Here is an 18,158-nt window from a genome sequence, read left to right on the forward strand (position 1 = left end):
CTTTGGCTACATAAAGGTAAAGAGTAAAGGTTTCTCTGTCCAGTCGTGTCCGATTCTAGGGGGGCGGTGCTCATCTTCGTTTCTTAGCCGAGGGAGCCAGCATTGTCCAAAGACATTTCCGTGGTCATATACCATCTCCTCCAATTTAGAAAGCACTTCATTATTATTAATAAAAGACCTCTTCGCAGAGAGGTTTTTCAAGACCATCAGATATTTGATCTTACAAGACAAAGGGCACATGTGTGGTACAAATGCCTCTGTGAGAAATGGGGGTAACATCTCAGACGTACTCAGAATGTAGTCATAATTTCCCATCATGCGTCATCACAGGCTATATGACAGCACCCACCCACCAGCGTGTGTGGGGAAGTAAACATCACTACCATATTATTATTGTATATTGTATTACAAGTTATCTTTTGTGGAAAATCTTAATGTGCTGTTTCAATTGCCCACACGTGGCTATCAGATGGCTTGGTTGTTTTAGGTAATAATGTTTCTTTTTTCTCTCATACCAGACCAAACTTCATTGCAGTAAAAATAGCTTATATTCCTACCCCTCACATCAGTTGTATAAAAAAGATAGCTAAAAACTAGAATACAAAAGATTAAACCTCCCCACATCCTGTGATCATGAAACTGATTGGGCCTCTTGCATTTATTTTTGAATAAAAGAGAAAAAACAGGAGACCTGATCCTACATGTTTAATTTAATGAAGGGGTGTGCAATTACGACAATTTTATGACCTATGGACTTCAACTCCCAGAATTCCCAGAATTCCTGAACCCATGTAATCTGTACCTTGATTTATGTGGATCCTTCAGAGCTCTTTAACCATTTCAGCGTAATCACCATGGTTATAATAGCAGCCATTTAAAGTAAGTTCTATAGCGCTGATGAAACTGTGATGAAGGGACTTCTCAACTGAAGCATCTTCCAAATGTATTGAAAATTCCCAATTTATAATTTGCAAAATTCCCAGGCAGCCTAAGATGCATTTTGTAAATTGTTTCAGCCCAATACAAAATGCAAAGGATAGTGTAATGCTTAGCACAAGAACAGGAAATAAGAAAGGAATTCAGAAAAAGAAATCAAATTCAGTTAACTAACATGTTACATAGTTCTATTTATTGGTAGATATGAAGCATTGACACCAGAGTTGGCAACTTTTTTCAGCAAGGGATCACGCTATCATGCTGATATTTATTTATTTATTTTCCTTCAGGGGAGATATGGTAACATTACAAGATGAAGATTAAAAGGGGGGAGGGTATTTGGGGGTGATCCGAATGTCAGAGAGGTTAAGATGTGCAACTTTTTGTTATTTATTTTAGTAAACTGCCATCCCTAACAAATACGTCCCTAACAATCAGTGGCTTTAATATAAACAGCTTAATCTGAAGCTATTCCAGTGGCTTTGCAACCTCTGATTCACACTGACTTCCCATTTTAATTTAACCCAGAAATTTAAATTCCATGAACTGGCAACATGGGATAGTGAAATTTTAAGTGGAAAAAGATCTACTATATTGATGTATATTGACTGTAACAGGGAATGATCAACAGGGACTGTCAACCGTCACAGAAAGATGACAGATCATATAAAACAAAAGGATAAGCTTTAAATTGGAGTTACAGGTCAGTGAAGGCCTTAGATAAGATTGGAAGTGTTGTCTAAGGGATATTTAATTAATAAAAGCTGGGTATATTTGCACAGCATTAAAACAGAATATCTATAAAAAGGCACAATTTTTTCAGTCAGAAGGGAGAGTATAGTCAACTTTGGAATTAAATGGAAAACAAAAGGGGTCAGATATGGCCATACAATTGTTGAAACATAAAAAGCAATACCTTGGGAATTAGAATTCACTTTTGGGGAGTCTGAATCAAATTTAGCAGCATTTCTACCTGCCCTAAGAATGACTTGTCAGGGCAATTTGAAAATTTGGTGGGGAAGAGGGAATTATCCTTAGTTCAGTATTTGAAATAGCCAAATCAGTAGTTCTCATTAGTAAAGTTAAGCATCAAATATTATCCTAAGAATTATTTCAGTACTTCTCAACATAGTTCTATTTACTGGACTATTAAACCAAGGGTCAGAAAGCAATGGAGAAATATAGGTTACCATTTAAAAACACTGAGAAAAAAATATGCGACGGAGAGATATTGAAAAATTCATTTTGCCCACAATTTTCTCACAGTCAAAAAAAGGTCTTGTTTCTACTGTTATGCCTGTCTATTTGTAAATAAACAAATGTTACAAAAATACTACCGTATTAATCCCCAGGGCTTTGTCTTCCAAACGAAACTAATTTCTGATGTACTGTTTCCAGCATTTCTTAGCATTTAGGGAAAAAAATAGAGCACATTCTATGGAACAGCAAGAGTCAATTGATATAGTGGTTAAGGCACGTTAGAAAACAAAAGCTTTAAATTCTAGTCCTGCCTTAGAAAAATAAAGTCACTGGCTGATTTGGGGGCAGTCATTCTCTCTCAGTCCTAGAAAGAAGACAAGGTCAAACCACTTTTAAAAATCTTGCCAAGAAAACTTCACGGACTTGCCCATACAGTTTTCAAGAGTCAAAACTGACTTGAACAGTTCCTGAAACCTTATTATTATTATTTCATGAGCCGTGGCGTAGTAGTTAGAATGCAGTACTTGCAGACAGTTCTGCTGATTGCCAGGGGTTTAATCCTCACCAGTTCAAAGTTGACTCAGCCTTCTTGGTAAAGTGACCCAGATTGTTGGGGGCAATAGGCTGTAAACTGCTGAAAGAGGGCTGTAAAGCATTGTGAAGTGGTATATAAGTCTAAGCACTATAAGCACACAAATAACTCAAGACAGCAAACATACCCATACTCAACTCCTACTCTCAAAACTACGCTATAGAGAACTGCACACCAAGACAACTAGACACAAGAACATTTTTTTTCTGAACGCCATCACTCTGCTAAACAAATAATTCCCTCAACACTGTCAAACTATTCACTGAGGCTGCATTACTATTACTATTAGTCTTCTCATCGTTCCTATCATCCATCTCCTCCCACTTATGACTGCATGACTGTAACTTTGTTGCTTGTATCCTTACAGTTTATATTGATATTGTTTCCTAGTATGATTTGATTGCTTATTTGTACCCTATGACTATCACTAAGTGTTGTACCTTATGATTCTTGACGAATGTATCTTGTCTTTTTATGTACACTGAGAGCATATGCACCAAAGACAAATTCCTTGTGTGTCCAATCACACTTGGACAATAAAGAATTCTATTCTATTCTATTCTATTCTATTCTATTCTATTCTATTCCATTCCATTCCATTCCATTCCATTCCATTCCATTCCATTCCCAGCTTCCTTCTCCTCCTTTTAAACTCTCAATTATATTTATAGCATGCATTTACCTTAAAAAAATTCAAAGAAGCAAGATATAAAATGTAAACATAAAAACATCAACAAGCCAACCCTAGTGTAAAATTTATTCTGTGCACCCAGGTCCCTTACAGTTAAAAGTAAAAAGTAAATATATTTTTAAAAAACTGGCAACAAAACCTTACAAATATTAACTGTTCCTTCAATATATTAACGTGTCTTCCTAAATTTGATCCAACAAAAATGCATGATTATTAAAAATAATGAAAGGTTATTAAATCTGATATTAGCTCTGTGAAATGGTAAATACTATGGGTAAATTGTGTGGAATATCAGCAAGAAAGGGGTTTACATTTTATTTTTTTTATTTTTTATTTTATTTTGATTTATATGCCGCCCTTCTCCGGAGACTCAGGGCGGCTTACAAGGCGTTAAGCAATAGCCTTCATACTTTTGTATATTTTATACAAAGTCAGCTTATTGCCCCCACAAACCGGGTCCTCATTTTACCTACCTTAGAAAGGATGGAAGGCTGAGTCAACCTTGAGCCTGGTGAGAATTGAACTCGCAGTAATTACAGGCAGCTGGAAGCTAAGTACTATCTTTAACAGTGGCATTAGTCTGCATTAGTCTGCTGCGCCACTCAGGCTCCTTCTAAGGAGCCTGAGTGGCGCATAAAAAGCTAAGAGCCTGGAGCATTTTCCATTTATCAGGTGTTGGCAAAAAACCAGAAAACTGGATGTAAAATTTTCTCTCCTCAAAAATGCCTCCTTCCAAGCAGAAAGCACCACTGGATTCCCATCCTCTTCAGATGCCACACAATTCGAACAAGAGAGAAAAGGCTTAAAATGTTGTCTGCCAAATATGTTAATCGAAATATTTAATTCCTGCTCCTCTCTCTCAACTTATAAAGTGATTAAAACACGGGTTTATAATAGAAAATGCTGCTAACCTTTAATCATGGAATTACAGCCTTCTTAAATTTACATCAACTGTAAGCAAATCAGCTACATACAAAGAAAAAGAGAGGGGAAGCACTGCTAATAACTTCCCCCTCTCCTGGAACTAGAATTCAGAAACATTAGCAGACATCTTAGCTTTCTCTACATTCAGAAAATGCCACCCTGTTTGCTGTTCAGCTCATAAGCCAATGCAGCAATCTACTGTAATACTAGGAGAAAGTCCAGTATTCCTGCAGATGGCACATATCCATTATATAAGTAACCAGAACCCCCATATACAAATGAAATAAATAAATAAATAAATAAATAAAATCTATTTGAAGTTGTATGGCATTATAGATCTCAAGAGTCTCTCTTAGCTTAGTTTCATCATAATCACATTACATAAGAGCAATATACTTTTCCATTCCCAAGACTGATATTGCAATTCAGTTTTGGCTTGAATCAACCTCAGCACATGGCAATGGAAAGGATGCACTTGCATGATTACCCCTAGAAAATATATGATTGACTGCAACATTAAGTTTGTTTGCCTAAGGAGAAAAAGCCACCCTGGATAACTCAGCCCAAGAGGCACTTCTTTAAATACAATGCTGACCAGTGAATCAACAAATAACCCAGCATGTGTGAATCAGCCCTTAGCAGGTTCAGCTCCACACTTAGTCACGTGCGTACTAGTTCACAACAATAGCATTATAAAGAACAGGGATAGGATAGGATAGGATAGGATAGAATGTAGAATAGAATATTTTTTATTGGCCAAGTGTGATTGGACACTCAAGGAATAAATAAATTAATGTTTCAACATTCCTTACAGAATAGTTTAGCAACCATGTCCTAATCATGAGAGGTAGTTTTGCCCTATTCAATTGCAAAACTCCAACTGGCTTATTTATTTCACACATTGCATTGGCTCTCTAGGGTACCAGATAATGGTCTCTCTTAGCATTAGGCATACTCGAAGATGCATTGCAGAGATATATCCTCTTCCCTACCTCATGCTTAGGTCTTAAAAGAAGTGCAGGCTAAAGTTATAAGAAATCAGATTAACAGCTCCAAAAAAACTTCATATTTCAAGTTCAAAGGAACTGCCATAAATAACTGAGACTGTTTATGAAGAGACAATATTCTGCAATAAGGCAAAACAGCAAACAAAGCTGTGTAGTCAGTATCTCCTGAATGAACATCCATATCCCCAAATTTAACTTTTTTTTGTTTATCAACTGCTTTTTAAAAAGAGCTTTGTTTCCTTAATAGTCGAGAGTCCATATAGACCATTTTCAATGCAATTCCTACCCAAAATGTATTACTATTTGAGAGTGTAGCACAAACAACCACAATGATCTCAAGGATAGTGGTTTCCGACAGAAGACTTTTTTTTTATAATAGTGTGGAGAAACACCTTTTCTTAACAGGAATTCCCTTCAAGAGTAATCCATTGGTAATTAATTCTCCCTAGATAAGTAAAATCAAATCAAAATTTATTTTTATCAACAAGCAAAATTTACACATACATAGCCTAGATGGTATAATTTATCATAAATTAATACCAAACCTAGAATTATAAAACAAATTACCTCAAATGCATAATAAAAATACTTTTTTTCTTCTTCTCCACATTTTCTTCTTTGATTTTCTACCACACTACTCAACATTTAGATACACACTATGTGTATCTTGGCTCAAAATCAACACCATCGTAGATCTAGTCAATGTAAATCCAAAATGGACCTAGGTTGGCCCAAAAAACTATTTGTAACATATCAGGAGAACCTGAGACAACAACAACAACAACAACGCAGGGTGATAAGCAAGATTGTATAATCTTCCTAGATAAACCTGTGGCAAACTAAAAATGAGAAACAACCAATGAGAAACAATCCAACTAGAGAAGATTCAGCAGTAACATCAAACAGAAAAATAGGCAAATGTATATGCTAAAGAAATTGAATGAATACCATGTAAAATGAAATGGTAGAAAGTTTAAAACAACGTAAAAGCAAACTGCACAGACAGCAAATAGTGAGCCTATGAACAAGAACATGATGGAAAATATATGGCATCAAAATAGCTCAAAAGATCTGAGACTTTTAGGAACCTAAAATTAAAACCATACTTTTTGGGAAATCTTATCCTAATGAACAGATTGCCAGAAGTAATAATGGTTTCTAAAATCCATTAGAGCAAAACACTTCCGAAATAATAGAACACTCCAAGGGATATTTACAGATCTAAATACTACTTAATTTGGAAAATTAAAATAATAAAGCCTTCCAAGACTGAAACTCATCAGGAATGTGTACATAAGAGGAAGCAGATTTTCCTCTGATGTTCAGGATTTATCTCTTCTTCACCTCCTCATATACCAGGAAAAAAACTTCAAAGTCCTAAGGGTGTTTTCACACACTGTATTTTTAGATACATTTAAAAGTGCATGTCTAAATATTTAAGAAGTGAACATGAAGGAGATGTATTTTATGTGGGGACAATGAATCAGACAGTAAGAGTCAGAACTGGCTTCCGGCCACATTATACATTTAGTGGCAATCCTAAATTGGTTTTTTAAAAAAATGTTCATAATCAACTCTATGCATCTATCTGTATAAGTAACCTGAAAGCTGCAGGGATGGGGGTTTCATTCTGAAAACGGAGGAAAAAAACATTTTCCCATTCTAATCCACTTGTATGAAATGCATATGGCAAGGTATAATGAAAATTATGAACAAATGCTTTCATTTTGTTTTCTATTTTTCTTTCCTCATAGGAAATAGAGAAAGTGACGTTTGAAATTAATTCCTAGAATCTTTCTAGGTCAAGCCAAAATAGTTCAAAAACACTCAAGCATTTCTTTTCACCAAATTACCCCTATGGAAACTCATTACGGTATTTATTCATGCTATCTTTAATTCTGAAAGAAGCGTATAACTAAGATAACTTGCTTAACCTGTTTATCCAAGGGGTCAACCTTCAAATTTAGTACTTTAACAATGCCATTTACAGAGTTCTCTATCATACTAAGAATAACTATACAAGTCTAGTTTATATGATTAGTTTTTTTTCCATGCTATTCTTTACACAAGTGGAAACCAGGCATGAATATAAGGGTTACTAGAATACAAACACATTTTCGTAGTCAATGAAAGCCATGCACGGAGGCATAGTGTATTCGTTGTGCCTTTCTTTTTTTTTAATAACATTTTTTTATTTTTTAAACACACAAACGAACATAAAATGATCTTTTTCTGAACAGAATATTGGCCCGGTTTTAGATTTATACAGATTTTTGTTCATCTTTAACACAAATTTTAACACAATTTTATATATAAATTTTTTCATATCATTTATTCTCTCTGATTCTAAGAAACCAATATTACCCTTCATCTTAACTTCTCATCCTAATATAGTTCATTTTTTCTTTTCCCTCCTTAAAATTTGAACCCCTAAATTTAAATTCATATAACATAATACCATCCCCAATTATTACCTTAAATTCTCTTATTCCAATCACCAATGATTCTTTTATCAACTATTCCAAATAATAGATTTCAACAATTAAACATATTCAATAAAAAATCAATTAAGTATCAATCTTACTCCAATACCTCTACATTTACATTCATATAGCATAATAGAATTCCCAATTATTTTCTTAAATTTATAACATAATACCATTCCCAATTATTTTCTTAAATTCTTTAGTTTCAATCTCAAATAGTTTTTTCTTTGTCAACTGTTCCAACTAATAGGCTTCAACATTTTTATAACATTTTTATATCATTTTTATAAAGACCAGTTAAATATATCTAATTAATTCATAATCCAATATTATTTCAGCTTTCTGTTCCTATTTAGTTAAATATCACATATATAATTAAGGATATTTCATTTTTTACAATCCCCTTCATTAATTAAAAATATTCCAATCATTCGTACACCCATACAGTTTTAAATCACTTCATTAAAAATACAATTTCATCTTTTCCCTAGTATTCATTTTCTTTACCCCATATTCTCCTTCCATTTCTTTCTCCTTTTTTATCTTTATATTTTACTTTCTTTTTCTTACCCCTTCTTCTTTTTTGTATTTGAAAATCCTGATCTCTCTTTTCCCTAATCCCAATGTAATCATTTAATTTTACATAATCAATCTCCTTGTCTTTGTTTTTATTTTCAGTCTCTTTTCCTTGCATCTTGTTAACTGTTTCTTTGTCAGCTTGAATGTATCCTAAATCAATTTTTTGGTCATCAAGTTTTAATTTTCCATGCAACATTGTAGTCATTTCCTTTATTTCCATTTTCAATGATAGGTACATCGTTATCATCATTTCCTTCAGTTCCTGCGCCATTTTGTTCTTTCTAAAAAATTCAGTGCTATGATTTTTTTTCCCTCCTGAAGATGGCTCTCTACAATCCACATTTGCAATTGGTGAGCTTAAAAGGCATCCATTTTGGTTGCAGTCCGTTTTAACAGTTTTTACTTACACCAAGTCAATTAAAATTCAGTCCAGATTTATATAGTCCAAATTCCACATTATATTCCAATTAGGTTCCAATTTAGAGTCATTAACCAGTCCTTTCTATTACAGGCTTTTCTTCGGTTTTTTGTTTTTTTTTAACTCCCTTTAAAGTTTCCAAATTGAAAAAGAATCTTTTCGGGTTCTTGGTTTTTCTAATTTTTTTTAAGGTTCTCCAAGTATGTTAAACCCAAAACAAACAAATTTCTAGTCAGGTTCTGTTACTTTGTAACTTCCACCTTACTCTTCTTCTTCTGTCCTTTCCCAAGCCTATTAGCCGCTATTATGACGCCAGGACATTTGCAATTGTTTTAAAAATCCTTCCTTTTTTTTCTCCTTTCTGCCTATGAGTTAGAGATCTCTCACCCGGCAGCAATATTCCATTCAATTCTCCGCTCCTGCACATCACTTAATCCGGTTGCCCCAGTTTACTGGCAGTCGTAATGGCCGCTGCCCCACGCTGCAGAGTCAGAGAGAATTTCCTCTGACCTCCGAGGAATTTGCCTGTTCCTCTTGGTCTTCCGAGGTGCCTCTCTTTCTTCTCTGTCCCTACAAGACAGGTCTGGTCCGAAGACCCCTCTGCAGCGGTTCATCAGCCTGGGATTTCGTGGGGCTCATCATTTCGTGGGGCTCATCATCGTGTGTCTCACTGCAACACTTCCGGTCAACCTTGTTGTGCCTTTCAATGACTTGCTGAACAACCTGGATGTGATTCATTGTGCTGTAACCACTTCTGAAGCCTGTCTGCTCCTTCGGCTATACATCATTTAATGTTCTCAATATTCTTTTTGCTATTATCTTGATGAAAACCTTGTAGATGACTGAAAGAAGGCTTATTGGGTGCTAGTTCTTTAAATCATCTTGGGCCCCTTTCTTGTGTATAAGAATCACTTCAGCATTTTTCAATGCATCAGGTATTTTTTCCTCTCTGAGGCATCTTGAGTATAGTTTTGCTAGTATCTTGTGTAAACTGTGAGCACCATCTTACATAAACTTACTACAATAAAATATATGAAAAAACAATGGCAACAATTTGCCTTAATTATCTTAAACTGGAAATCAATGAGGTGTATGACAAGGGGACACAATATCACCTATCCTTTTCTTAACCGGCCTTGAATAGGTATTTCGCAAACTAGACTGGGCAAAAGATGGAGGAAAAATCAGTGGTGCCTATTTATATTACTTAAGATTTGCAGAAGATGTTATTCTCTTCCCACAAGACCCACAAGAGTTACAAAGACATATACAAGAATTGCGCAAAACAGGAGAACCATTTGGTTTAAAAATAAATCTGAAAAAGAGCCAGGTTATGTTTAATAAATTCACTAAAGAACGAACATTTTTTATATCTGAAGAAGAACTAGATGTAGTAGACCACTACATATACCTTGGCCAACAGATCTCAATGGAAGGTGATACAAAAAAGGAAATTGAATGGTGTATTAAATGTGGTTGGCAGGCATTCTGCAAGCTTAGCATAATTTTCAAGAACAACCTGCCCCTATGCCTAAAGAGAAAAGTTTTCAATCAGTGTGTGCTACCTGCTCTAACATATGCCGGTGAAACATGGACACTAACCTTACAATCGACAGAAAAGCTATGACTGGCGCAAAGAGTCATGGAAAGATACATGCTTGTCATCACAAGACAAGATAGAAAGACCTGCACATCGATTAGAGAACAAACGAAAGTATACAATATCATCAAGAGAGTGAAAAAATGGAAATGGAAATGGACTGGTCACATAGCAAGAACTGATGGCAGGTAGACCAAGGCAGTCATAGAATGGATCCCACTTGATAAAAAGTGTCCACGAAAGATATCTAAAACAAGATGAATCAACAATATCAGCAAATATTATGGGTCCAATTGGCAAAAGAAAGCTCAGAACCGTATAGGTGGGAAACATGCGGATGAGGCTTTCATCCTGCAGTGGATGGCTAAAATGATGATAATGATGATGATGATGATGATGATGATGATGATGATGATGATATACATATTTAGTCACTGAAAAAAATCAGATTATTTAAAAAAACATTAATTTAGATTTACAGATGACAGTATGTCTTCAGCAGTTTTTATTCTGTGTATCTTCAGGATTGAGATGACACATTGTGTTCACTGTATGAGCATTACATTAATCCTATATTAAAGAATTTAAATGAGCCTTATGAACTGGTTTCAAGCAGTAGCATTACTCTGGTATATTTGATTCCTCCAGCATAGGAGATATCAATAACTGAATTCCTAATATTAGAACTGTGGTTATTTTTTATTTATATTTGAATGCCACTGAGTTTATTTTATTTAATTCAATTTTGAGGCTACCACCTCACATTCAAGTAACATTCTATCCTACTCAGCTTCACAATGTCCAAATATTTATGTTACTTTAGCATCTAATACTACGTATCTTCATAAATCATATCTTTATCCTGTAAAAGTTGCTAAATGAACAGATGAGAAATGACCAGGAGTGGAATAAGACACTTGGAGTTCTTCTTTCTCTCTGGATATGACAGCAAGAAACCACAATGATACACAAATCAAATTCTTCGAAATGCCTGTTTCTTCTTTTTGGCCACTTGCTTCTACTGAGTCATGATGGAAACTGAGACAAAGTACTACGAATGATTGATTAAAAGAAGATAGGTGGGTGTTTTTGCTGGCTCATAATCTCCTGAAGGAAAACACTGTGGATAGTATGGTCCAAGTGAGGAACACTTCAGAAGCAGATGGACTACAATTCCCAGCAACCTCTCAAGACATCTCAAGGCTTTCAAGCTCCTGCCCCCTGCTCTATTGGATGAGGTTTTCTCCACCACCAAGAGGAAAAAAGTGATATTGAGTTAAGTGCTTCCTACATTTCCTGCCCCCCCCCATGTGCCTCTCTTAATGCTGCAATCCAGCTGATGGAGCAGCTGCTTCATCAATCTGTCCACTTCCTCTTAAAAGGCATATAGGGATACTTTCTCACTGCTCCTTAGAACAATTGCTCCATCCTGGTGCTCTCTACATCCATGGGGATACCAGAATTCACAGCCAGCCTAGCAAATAAAAATAAATAAAAATAAAAATAAAAATAAAAATAAAAATAAAAATAAAATAAATAAAACAAATAAAATAAAATAAAATAAAATAATAAAATAATTGAATTGAATTGAATTGAATAGAATATTTTATTGGCCAAGCGTGATTAGACACACAAGGAATTTGTCTTTAGTACAGAAGCAGTGTATTTTAAAGGCAACAGATGATGATGATGATAATAATAATAATACCACCAATAAAAGGGGGAAGTAAAGAAAATAATAAAAGGAATAAATAATGCTATAGCCACATTCTATGGGTTGATATACATACACACTACAAGAACTCCAAGAATTAGGTGTTCAACAGAATGATGGCACAAAGGAAAAAACTATCCCTATGTCTAGTTGTGAAATAAAATTAAATTTAAATTTAAAAAATAAAATATAATTATATAATTTTAAGCACCCCAGTCCCCTGAAGCATACCAGGGCTGTCTTAGCAGAAAATAACAGAGTTGGCCCTGAGTTGCCTTCTGAGGCAAGGATGTCCAGAAAAGCCCTAGGCACCTGAAGACCACCCCAACCTTCTCAGGGACCCTCTGACTGCCCTCCGTGCCTGTGTGGCAGCTACTCAGCCAGAAGCCCCCAGTGCCCTCCCTCCCCCATTTTCCCTGCCTGGGGCTGGAGCTGCGGCCCTTGAACGGCCTTCTTTCCGCCACCCGGGTACCTGCCCAGGCTGTTGCAGAACAGTCGGCTGCTGGGCAGCTTCGCCGATCCCCAGCTGCTCCTTGAGGAGGTGGGGGTAGCTAAGGCAGTGCTTCAGCGCCGGCGGGACGTTGCCCATGGCGCCCGTCTCCCCTCAAGAGCCGGCAAGCCGCCCACCACTACCACCACCACCTCCCGTCCGCAAGGTCACCGCCACCCGCGGCTTTTGCGCCCAGCCATCTGCAAAGCCGCACGCCGGAACCCAATGCCTGGCCGAGCGTGGGCGCAGCATCCGCCTCGGCCAGCCGAGGGAATCCCGGGCGATTCTGATTGGCTGAGAGGGATGCCGGGAGTTCGCGGGGCCAGCAGCATCCTTTGGGTCGCCGGAGGTGGAGAAGGAGGAGGAGGAGGAGGTCGGATCGGGGCGTTGCTCTGCCGCTTCGGGGGCTGAAGCCCTTTCGGAGACGGGGTCCCGGCCTTGGTGGCCGTTTCCAGATCAGTATTTCGATCTTTCGCCCGGCTGGAAGAGCTGCTTTTGACGCAGAAAGGTGGAAGATTGAAACTGGGTTAGTCGACGGGCTCCTTATCCAGCAGGTGGCGGTTTGCAGGCGCTGCTTTTGCACCATTAAAAATTGCGGCAGAAGGTCCCAAAGGGGGCAGGCAAGCAGAGGAAGAATTGAGGAAGAATTTTGAAAAATTCATTATGATTTAACGTGGTCAGCTGGGCATAATTGCAGACCGAAAACGCATGGGACAGGATATAGAAGAAGAAATACCATAGAGCATGGCAAGAGTTCACATGCATCTGAGTTGAAGGCGGGCTCTCAGAGATCCAAGACACTTCCAGGCTTTGAGGCCTTGAGATATGATAGATATACAAAGGACCACTCTTGTAAAAAATGTAGGGCACGAAAAAGACAAATGAAGAACCAATACAAATAGTTGTAATATAAATACAATTACAAGCCTGTAAACTTGAGGCCCAGTTGAAATGGCACTCTTGGATACAGCTCCTACCCCTCATTGAGTTTTTAGGTTGGAAGTTGCTAGGCTAGGTCTATGCACTATTCCCGTCCACAGTTTCTGATGGATCTTTTCCCAAATGTTATCAATGAATTTGGGATCTTCTGTGTGCAAAGGAACCAGTGGCTCTGTTCCTTGATTGAGAGGGCAGCTGAATAAGGAACGGGATGCTTGCTTATAACCATAAGCAAGATGATAAAAACTGATGGATTTTTAGTCAGCGTGTAATTAAATTGTAACCAGAAAAAAAGAGTACATTGTTTGACAGCATAAAATAGTGTGGAACAATCAGAAAAGAATGAACTAAGATACTTAGATGTCAAAATTGGCAAAAAGTTAATGTGTTTCCCAAGCAGGGATCAAAGCTTCATCTAGTCAGTCTCAGCCAACAAAAGTGTTTTTGACAAGCATATAGCTAACACAGTCCAGGCTACATAAGAGAAAACATTGGGTCTTAACCAACAGCATAAGAGCTATCACCATCACATCAATTATAATTGGAGAAAAAAATGTAAATAATTTATCATATGCTGTATCTTGTTGCGCTACATTGACAGGAACTAGAAGACAGTGCTTCAGTGTATAAATCAGCAAATATCAGTAAATTGTTGTCTTTTGGTGACCGAGGGCTAAAACTGCCAAATTTTGACCCTGTGCCAGAGAGACACCACGTTTTCAAATCTGACTTTTTTCGAAAGATCACAAGTAACCCTTTCAGATGTTGAAATTAATTCTTGCACTCACTTTAAAACTTTTTAAAGCATCTACCATCTACTTTATATTGGAAAATTGCTTTCTGCAAGACTTGCTACCGTCTGCCATAAGGATCTCTACACATTAATCAAGAATCTTTGTCCTTGCATTTTAGTTTGCTATCCAAAAGAAGGTTCTGTTTCCTTCCTTGCCTTTGCACTGGATGTTGGCAACTTTGGCAATTAATAAAACTTATTCATGTAAACATCATGGTTTTTCCTACCCAGGACCTAAGAAAGATAGAACTTATTTGTATAAGTAAATAATTTTCCATTCAACTTAAAAGCCACTTCATTCTTTATTGTTCATAAGACGTTCATGGTATTATCTAGAAGGATGACATTTTCTGTTCAAGAGTTTAGGAGAGAAGATGGGTCTGCATTGCCTAGGATCGCCAGATAGGACCGAGGTTCTTTTATGAATCCTAGGCCAGCAATAACCAACCTAGTGGTGAATAATGTCCATTCAGGGTCCTTAAAAAAAGGACATCAAATAAAACCTCTTCCATGCCAATGCTTTATTCTGTCCACTCTGCTTATACAATGTATGGGAATCTATTTAAGCAGAAGGAGAATCTGTTAGAAGATAAGAGAAACCTTTCTTTCCAACATCTCTTAGTGTGGATGAGATTTGGACAGGAGAATTGGACCTTGGAATAGATTTTGTTTCCCACCCTTGCTGACAATAGTCCTGGACTTGATAGGCCAATGAATTTATAATTCTTTGTTTCTAAAATTCAGTGGGGATTGCTAAACTAATTAGTTCAAGTCAGTTTGCAGCAAATTATCCCTAAATCAGAATATATCTGGAATAAATCTAGTGAAATAAAGAAGTTAAAGGTATAGAATCCTTGAAAGGTAGTACAGTTGAATTTGTGAATTTAAAAATACTGAATTTATAAATGGAGTACTTTTACATAGAGTGCCTACTGAAATGAATAATCCATTATAATACAGGCCAGCCATTGTCCAGGAAATGGAAACTAGAGGGCTGTTGAGACAGCATCTTCATGAGCAAATTAGTGTAACTTGTTAAAATAAGTTGTGTGGTTCATCTGAAACTAACAGGGTGGGAGATAATTGAAAACACATTTCCTAAGGAATGGTATCTGAAAACAGTGGTTCCACTTTTGAAAACAAACTGCAAATTATATTCCCGTACAGTTAACAAAGCAAATAATTCCTTTGATTCCTAACACATGGAGTTATGACAAATACATAAAATATGTGTATGTGGTTTTTAAAGAAAAAATACTGTGCAAATTACAGTATGTGAGTGTACTTAATTTAATTTGTTGTGCACAATGGACGTTTCACCTGAAAATGGTTAGAGGGAGGAAGGTCTGCATGATTATAGCAATGTAGGAATGACACACTAGCCGTCTATTATATATGGACGTATCCAGAGGTATATTGTATAGAATTTAAAATAAACAGAATGACTGTGAATGTCCATGGTTAATGAAATAAACCATACACTGGCCAGCTGAGATTAGAAAGGGAATGATGCTATGGGAAACCATTTCATTTTGCCTAAAGGCAAGATTGGTTGATTGGTTGATTTGCATATGTGTATTGAATAGCAAAGAGATACAGAACAAAGTTAAAATTAACATTTACAAATTATTTTAAAATGTTAAAGAATAATAAATCAGTTCAATTCATTTTTAGAGTTCCTATTTAAGCCTTAAACATCTTTCTGTGTTCCATAAGACATATTGAAGGAAGTTGTTTTTACTGGCAGGAGCTTAATTAGCATGTTTAGGTTGTTGGAGTTGAAGATAAACAGTTAGTTGTTTTATTTACTGACAAATAGTACATTCTTATGTATGTCAGGAGAAGGAAGTTTGAGTAACTTCATTTAACACCAGGCAAGTCTATACAAACGATTGCAGTCTAAAACAAACACACATACTAGAGTCCTACTAAAATTAGTAGGATTTAAATGTCAGTATATTTACACAGGATTGTACTGTAAACTCACATACCTTATTATCATCTTATTATTATACAGTTTAGGTTTTGATATTGGATGTCATAGCTATGTTAACAAATTTTTCCTACAGTACTTTGTTCCATAAGCTTTAGATAGCATTTCTTCTTCAGTTTGTTAAAAAGATAAAGGTTCCCCTCGCACATATGTGCTAGTCGTTCCCGACTCTAGAGGGCGGTGCTCATCTCTGTTTCAAAGCTGAAGAGCCAGCGCTGTCCGAAGACGTTTCCGTGGTCATGTGGCCGGCATGACTAAACGCCAAAAGCACATGGAATGCTGTTACCTTCCCACTAAAGGTGGTCCCTATTTTTCTGTTTGCATTTTTTTATGTGCTTTTGAACTGCTAGGTTGGCAGAAGCTGGGACAAGTAACAGGAGCTCATCCCATTACATGGCATTAGGGATTTGAACCCCTGACCTGCCGACCTTTCGATTGACAAGCTCAGTGTCTTAGCCGCTGAGCCAAGGAGATCCCTTCAAAGTGCATCCTCTAAGTTTGAAATGCTTCTAGCTGGCGGGGCAGTTGCAGTACTTCACTTATCATAAGTTATACCTGTGCGTGTATAGAAGCCACTTCTTTGCAGTAGACAAGTGCAAATGGGCTCCATGTCAACAGTTCATGGAGGCAGAGCTTCCATGCGATACTTTGCTGCATTGAAGAGCTTTATCAAGCAGATTGAGCAACAAGGGGTCCATGGTGCTCTCTGAGCTTGGCTGTTTTCTTGTAGACCTTTCATTACCAAACTAGGTAACATCATCGGTGCACAGTACACAGATTGAACAACATTTGCATAATCTTAGTGACCTTTTTTGCCACAGTTGTTAAGTGAATCATTTAGTATTCTAGTTTCCATCTTTGTTTCCCAAGCAGAGTTATCAATAGTTCTTATTTGTGCATGATCCCATTATCTACAACTTTTCCTAAGTGTTCATTTACATCTCCTATAACATATGATCAAGTATATTATATTCATTAACTCCTATATTGGATTCAAGCTTACTTGTTTTGAGTTCTACAGTCAGACAATTTATTCCCATGGCAGAAATAATGAGAGAAGGATTTATACATGTTTAGTGAATATTCTGAATCATTCTCAAATTCTTGGCATAACTATATCTGACTCATGGCGAGGCATGCAAATCAATCCTTCCAAAATTTGGAATTTAGTCGTGGGAATGACTTGCGAGAACCTTTTGTGATTAACATTCTATCACAAGTAAACCCCTGTGGCCACAATGTTCAGTGCCTTTGTTTTAAAATGACAGATCATTCATCCAAAATCAATCATAAACATGTGTCTTTCTTTCTTTCTTTCTTTCTTTCTTTCTTTCTTTCTTTCTTTCTTTCTTTCTTTCTTTCTTTCTTCTTTTCCCCGCCTATCTCACAAAAAGTAAGTGGGCAATGTACAACAATTAATTTAAAACAATAAATATATAGAAACTATTATTAAAATGTAAAAAATCACAAAGCACAAGAGAGTGTGAATGTCAAACTACAGGCAGTCCTCAATCTACAACCATTTATTTAACAACTGTTTGAAGTTATAATAGCACTGAAAAAAGTGACTTATGCCCGGTCCATACACTTAACAATCATTGCAGCATCCCCACAGTTATGTAATCAGAATTCAGGAGCTTGTCAAGGGCATGTATTTACGATGGTTGCAGCCAAGGGTTGGACTAGAGGACCTTCAACTCCCTTCCAACTCTGTATTCTGTAACTTACGATCACAACTGAATCCAAATTTTCTGTTGCTAAGCGAGGGAATTATTAAGTGAGTTTTGGCCCATTTT

At 36.6% G+C, this 18,158-nt stretch overlaps 1 protein-coding gene across 3 annotated transcripts in view; it reads right to left on the bottom strand.

Annotated features, from left to right (window-relative positions):
* HMGCLL1 (3-hydroxy-3-methylglutaryl-CoA lyase like 1) overlaps nt 1-13,168 on the bottom strand; it is a 55,260-nt gene extending 42,092 nt beyond the window's left edge. Inside the window, exon 1 of one of the 3 annotated variants that reach the window (XM_034436701.3) lies at nt 12,620-13,168. In XM_034436701.3, coding sequence (XP_034292592.2) covers nt 12,620-12,736 — 117 coding nt within the window. In that variant the 5' untranslated portion in view covers nt 12,737-13,168. The remainder of the gene's footprint in view (nt 1-12,619) is intronic. The other 2 variants (XM_034436700.3, XM_034436699.3) reach the window with 2 other exon arrangements.
* Nucleotides 13,169-18,158: the final 4,990 nt, after the last annotated feature.

The sequence above is a fragment of the Pantherophis guttatus genome, chromosome 1 (assembly GCF_059756535.1).
Source record: "Pantherophis guttatus breed Tessera chromosome 1, ASM5975653v1, whole genome shotgun sequence".
Taxonomy (NCBI): domain Eukaryota; kingdom Metazoa; phylum Chordata; class Lepidosauria; order Squamata; family Colubridae; genus Pantherophis; species Pantherophis guttatus.